Here is a 6,464-nt window from a genome sequence, read left to right as displayed (position 1 = left end):
AGGTTGGAACTAGATGATCGTTAAGGTCCTTTCCAACCCAAGTCATTCTACGATTCTACGTATGGCTGCATGAGCTGTACGTGGTTTTGCAGTCCACAATGACTTGGGAAGGAAAACCTGAGGCATTCATTTCAGGTACAATCACTGGAATTCCTACATGGCTCTTCACTTGCTTTCATCGTTCAGGATGCTCCCAGGCTGAGCACTGATTTACCTGCAGCATCGGACATGTTCTGTTCCCTGTTAAATCTTGTGCAACTCTGCCGTAGTCAATCTACGAAGCAAACATTTAATTTAGCAAGCAGGCTCAGAATCCCAAATTTAAACATATGTCAAGCCAGCTAGTAGCTTTGTTTTAATTAACTCTCAAACTTTGTGGCTGTCATTTCTTTATATAAATGAGGATGTTCTGCCAAGGGCAGAATGTAATCCTGTGCGCATACCTACAAAACCGTCTGCTGCTTCCCCAGCGCTCTTCAAAGAGCACGGAAGCAAAGGGATGGGCTGTTGTTATAAGGGTCCAGATGGCAGCACAACATTCTGTGGTCTGCTCGGAGGTCGTGCAGCTCTGCAGCCTGGATCCTGGGTGGGATGGGTTGGGATGGGTGGTGTTGGGGTGGGATGGGATCATTAAGGTTGGGAAAGACCTCTACGGCCATCTAGTCCAACTGTCCAGCTACTATCAGTGTTGCCCACAGGAATATGGATGCAGTGGGTAATGTGAGTGCAGCTTTATTCTCAGTGCTGTTGGGGGTGCTCAATGATGAGGAATAGCACTCACTTTGCTTTTGGGGCAGGAACAGGAGAATTTCGGGGCTCTGTTGTCCCTGCTGAAGAAGGAACAATGCAAGCGCTAACAGCTCCAGAAAAGAAATAAGCTGGTAACCAATTCTCATCTATAATTAATAGGAATGAAGGAGTGGGGCTCAGAACTCCCCTCCCAATTCTGTGTTTTCCCCGAAATCGGGGCTCTCTGCGCCTGACCATGCGGGTAGCCGCCACCTAGCGGGCTGAGAACTTCGGCTATACCCCAACCCGCTCTGCCGGGGGGTCGTGACGTTCTCACGCACTTTCTGTTGCTGTTGTTCAAGGAAATGGAACGTTTCCCTCGGGGCTCCACGTTGGAAGAGGGCCGTGTTTGTGTCCCCGGCAGCCCTGCAGGGTGCTGCGGTCACAGTGCTGCTGTTCGCACGGGGTTCCCTGCTGCTGCTGCTGCTCACCCCCAGGGCTCTTTGCCATTAACAAATGATCCCTAATTTCGGGAAATGTGGTTTATTTAAGCCGCCGCTTGTTTATTTAAAAGAGGAAAATAAATAAACAAATGAGCCATCCCGTGGCTATCCATCATGTGGTTTATGGGCCGGAGGAAGGCAGCTTAATTACCACGAAGATCTCCACCAGGGCGCTAATTGCGGGGCCGCTCCGCAGCAATTAGCTCGCCGCTCCCCGCGCCGCCCCCGCGGGTCCAGCCGGGAGGGGCGGGGCTTGAGGAAGGACCTCCCTCCCTCCCGGCGGGGTGGGCGGGGCCTCGTCTGCTCCGCCCCCCGCGCGGAACGGAGCGGAAGTGCCCGAGTTGCCGCCCGCCGCCGTCGCGCGCGCTGAGCAAGTTGCGCTCCGTCAGGGCGGCTCCGCGCTCGCTCTTCCTCTCTTTCTCACGGCGGCGGCGGCGGCTCCGATGCGGCGGAAGCAGAAGCGCTTACTGCAGGCGGTGGGGCTGGCGCTGGCCGCTCTCGTCTTCTTGCCCAACGTGGGGCTCTGGTCCCTGTACCGCGAGCGGCAGCTGGAGGGCGGCGGGGCGAGCGGCGGGGAGGGGGCGGCCGTGGGGCCGCCGGGGGCGGCGGCAGGAGAGGCGGCGGTGAGTGGGGGCGGTGTGCTGAGCGGGGCCGGGCGGCGCGCTGAGCGGTTGTGGGGGGCGAGCGCTGAGCTGCGCTGCGGTCCTGCGTGCGAGGGGCTGGGGGGGTGGGTGGGCTGAGCGCTTCCCTTTAGCTGTGAGTTGCCCGGGGGGATCAGCCCACCCCAAACGGCGCGGGGAGGGCCGGGGGAGGCTTTGCCCGACTGAGCGGGATGCGCTGGGGAGTGTCGTTGCTCTTCGTGGGGAACGCGAGGTCTGCCTTTACGTAAGGTGAGGGACGAGGGTTTTGCACTGGGATGGGCTGCAGGGGGGACGCCGGTACTTGCCGTGGATCCGGAGGTCTGCTTGCCTTTCGGCTGAGCGCGGTGAGGGGGTAGAGCGAGCTCTTTGCTCTAGGGAAAAAGAAGGCTTGTCCCATCCTTACAGCACAAAGGGTTCTGCTTCCCAAAGGGGAGCCGTCTGCTCCATTTCTCCTCCCCTGCTTCAGGTGGAGGCGGTGAGCAGCTCCTGTTACACCTGGTGCCCCCAGGCCGTGTGGCAAGGACCTGCAGAACCCAGCCCTCCCTGAGGACAGGACGAGCTCGGGTCCCTCTGCTCTTCCCACTGTGTGCCCACTGCTCAGTGACATTGCAGCCAGTGGCTGCGTTCCTTCCTTGTCCCGGTGGTGTAGCTGCACATCTAGCAGACAAACCCTTCCGCTCCGTGTGAGAGACAGAGCTAGATCACCCAAATCAGACATTTGTAAGCTCAGCTTAGCTGTTTTACTTCTGGCAATGTAATTGCTTTATCCAATTCTTGGTTTGGCTCTGTACCATTAAGAATGATGGGGATGTGAAAGCTTGAAATGTCAGTGTGTAACTACCATTTCAGCTGCTGTCTCACAAGACTCTCCTTCTTCAGGACTACTTAAAACTCTTGGTTGTCTAAATCTTTCCCTCCTTGGAGACTTGCATTATGACTGCACGGTAAAGGTAGAGAAACTTCCTGTGGCAATTCCTCTCTTGGAATAAGGCATAGCCATGCTGGGATGGGGCTCTTCCTTCCCGAAGAGATGCTTTCCAGATGTGAGCATTTGGGGTTAAGCCCAGGTGTGATCATCTGCTCGTGTCCCCTGCTGATGGGGTAAGAAGCTGTTGTGTGCCATATAGTGGTTGTGCAGCTGACCCTCAAGACTGCACAGAAATCCTTTTAATGCACGCAGTGCTTGTAGCAAGCCTATGGTACTTGTGCTTGGGCTCATGTTGTGTGCAGGCAGCCTATTTTGCATTGCTGACATAACCCAGCCCTGCAGGCCACTGCTGCACAGCTTTGCATAGTTGGTGTTTTGGCAAGGTGAAGATCAATGTAAAATCGTGGCTTCTAGGCATTATGAAGGAGGAAGCTGGTAATTATCCTTGGGAAGCTTCAAAGCTCCTTGCTGTGGAGGTAGCAGTTAGTTTTGGCTAAGTCTAGACCAGCAGAAAAGATGGTAACAGGCTTACTTCTTCTTTTGGTCTTCCAAAATGGTCCCCGAGCTGTGGGCTTTGGGTAAGAGGAGCTGTAAGCCTGGCAGTTTCTACAGTGCAGTGCATCACTACTGATTTCAGTGTATGTTCAGTCATCTCAGAAGTAAGATATGTCGTATTACCTGCACTATGCAGAGTGTTTGTTCCATTTTTCTTTATCCTATAGCTGTTTGAAGCATGACAGCTGTCCACAAATTTTGAGGTCTGTTTTGTTTTGTGGGTGTGTTGAACTGGGCAGGGAATATTTGTGCTGATTGCAGGGGAATTTGAAATGAAAGCTCCAGTGCTTGTGCAAACCAGAGCTGCTGGGTGCAGGATGAAGGCTCAACCTTCCCTTTTCAGTAATGTGGAGCTGTGGGTCACAGTGGGTCTGATAGCAAAGGCGTCTGTGTATATCATATGTGTGTGTTTTTCAAGGACTGGGCCCTGAAGTGATTGCTGCAGTTACACTGAGCAATGGAAGACGTACCCCGAAGGACAGCTGGCTGCCACGGTGAAAATAATTTCAGATGAAGCAGAATAAAGATAAAACAAATGGTTGTTTGTTTTTTACTGTTGTCATAGAGTTATCTGCCAGCTGACTGCAGAGAGTTTGTCGGGCACCCTCAGTGCTGATGATTCCAATGGTCCTGACAGCCATTCACAGTTCTGTACAGCTCATCACCTTCCAGCTTGTAATGAATGTGCTGTTTGTCTGCTTGCTCGTGAACCCGTACAGAAGGGCTGACTTCTTAACACCGAAACTAGTAAGACCATAGGAGGCTATATCATAAAAATCAATATTCGTTGCAGTCAGAAAAGAGATTTTTTTTTTTTGTCTATTTCTGGCTTTAATTTGCCTTCTCGTGCAGGCTCATGTCTGTATTGGAGGCATTTTAGACATGATACAAAATGAGGTTTTCAATGAGATCTCTGTTCCTGCTCATTCTTTCTCTCGAATACCGCTGCTGTTCAGTAATGTTATCTTCCAGAGTTACAGCAAAAGGAGAGAGAAGTTTTAAGATGTGGTTGGATTAAAATGGTAAAAGAATTCCTGGAGTATACAGTTGCAGTGCTAAGATCTGGATGTTTAAATCATGCGTAGCGTTTGCGTAGCTGTGCACCTGTGCTGCGTGTTACTTTCACAAGGGCGATGTATCCATGCAGGCTATCTTTGACTTGTTTAATCTTTCTAGTGCCTGAAACAGAGCTATCAGAAAGTTAAGCAACCAGGAGCCATGTAAATATATTCCTGAGAAGGTTATGGTGGATTGTTTCTGCAGAAGTTCCTGGGCAGTTAATTGTTTCTGCAGTTACACTTTGAGGGTGCTTGAAATTAACAGAGTTGCTTCGACACCGTGGTTCAGGTCTGGGTTCTTTCTTTCTGCCCTTGGGTTTCTTCTTCTGGAGCTTTGCTGGTTGGGTCTCACCCTGCAGAGAAGGGATGGCTTCAACCTGTGATGGACCTGCCCCAAGGTCATGCTGCAGATGTCAATATTGCATTGACTTGCTTCGACTACGACTGCATGTGCAGAAGCATCCTTTATCGTAATGGATTTACGAATGCTCATTAGGCAATATGAAGTCCTTTATTCATGGTGTGTGCAACAAGGTTGGTGGGGTGGTGGCTCTCGATAGGGATGACAGGATGGAGGTACTAAAATGCTCTGCTGATAACAAAAGCATTGGCTTAGCTTCATATACTCAATATATTTTTTCCTCACCAGCGTGCGTATATCAGCATGCTAATGTAATAAAGATTGACTTTGGTGTAGTTTCATCTTTCTCTTTATATATTTTTAAAAAGGTATTCGGTAGGTAAAAACACATGATCTGCAAGTGTGGAGGATTTCAAGAGAAATCAGCCTGTTCCTTTTGTCTCTTGAATTTCAGCTCTCTGCCTCAGAGGCTGCTGGGCATCGCCGGCTCAAACATTTAATTGCTGTTTGGTCCTGTGGTTTGTAAGACACAGATGAGTTAGTCTGTGGGCTGGTAGTTTGTGCTTGGGCTGATGTGATAGCTGCATGAGTCCTAATCCTCTGCAGAGATCCCCCTCACTACCTGTCTGGCCGCGCTGGAGATCCGCGCTGCGTGGTGTGTGCTGTTATGGGAACGTGGTGCCTGAACTCCAGGAGAGATTAAGCTTGAACATCTCATTCTCTGAATTGCTGGATAGAAGCACTGTGGCAAATTAGCAGCCTTTCCTTTTATGCATTTCATTTGATATGATGCATGCTTTATAAAGTCACCCTGTAGCTTGTTGTAGTAGTAATTTGTGCTCTATAAAATCACTTGTGAGCATGATGGAAGTATATAAATCACAAAGCTGATTGTGTGGTGCCCTCTGCTGCCAGCTCTACCTGGCTGCTCGGGGCTGTGAATGAGACACAGGCTTCAAATGTGATTGAAGACTTGTGAGAACGCAGCCCTTGGGCAATTTGGGGTTGTAAACTTTGGCTTTGGTGAATTAAGTTCCCAGTGTTTGGGCTGTACTGCTGAAAAAGCAGCCCTGGTTTCAACCTAAGCAGGGAGCAGCGAGTGCTGCTTCCAGAATGCTGCTGCTCACCTCTTCTTCACCAGAGGAAGATCAGCTTTGCCATACCAACCTCGGGGCAGCTATGAAACTGTCTCTGGCTGTCAGCTTCATGTTGCTGCTGGCACATGCTGCTTGAGAATGGGGTGATTCTGCAGACTTCCCCTGCTTGGAAGGCTTCCCTAGGGATTGGGAAGAGAAGAGGAAAACCTTTCTGCTCTCTGCCAGCCAGAGGTAAGCAGAAAGCCAGCTTGTCGTGCTGCCTGAGTCTTTGGCAGTGGCACACTGGCCCGTGGTGCTGCAGCTGAACTTTGAGCTTGGCTCTCTGTGACACCTTTGAGGCTGCCACTGTTGCTTGTGTTGGCTAGATGCTTCCTAGCTGATGCAAAAGCAAACTTAGAAAAGCTTATTTTGATAAACACAGTGTAAAACAATTGGAATGTAAGGAATGAAATGCAAGTTAGAGCTAAAACAGCTATTTTTGTGTGGCCAATTTCTAGAACTGGCTACTCTGAAGTTCATTATTTCAATGTAGTTGTGAAATAAGCAGTTTTTCCTGGGCTGACTAGATGTTGTACTACAGAGTGAGCTTATG

At 50.3% G+C, this 6,464-nt stretch overlaps 1 protein-coding gene across 1 annotated transcript in view; it reads left to right on the top strand.

The window, feature by feature from the left end:
* Window positions 1-1,627: 1,627 nt before the first annotated feature.
* GALNT10 (polypeptide N-acetylgalactosaminyltransferase 10) overlaps window positions 1,628-6,464 on the top strand; it is an 82,143-nt gene continuing 77,306 nt past the window's right edge. The window contains exon 1 of the mRNA XM_042826352.1: window positions 1,628-1,855. Coding sequence (XP_042682286.1) covers window positions 1,676-1,855 — 180 coding nt within the window. The 5' untranslated portion in view covers window positions 1,628-1,675. The remainder of the gene's footprint in view (window positions 1,856-6,464) is intronic.

Source organism: Centrocercus urophasianus, unplaced genomic scaffold, assembly GCF_019232065.1.
Source record: "Centrocercus urophasianus isolate 14NV4802_14NV808 unplaced genomic scaffold, USGS_Curo_1.0 seq_26, whole genome shotgun sequence".
NCBI classification, from domain to species: domain Eukaryota; kingdom Metazoa; phylum Chordata; class Aves; order Galliformes; family Phasianidae; genus Centrocercus; species Centrocercus urophasianus.
The sequence above is the reverse complement of the archived record's forward strand: the minus strand, read 5'-3'. Positions and strand labels throughout refer to the sequence as shown.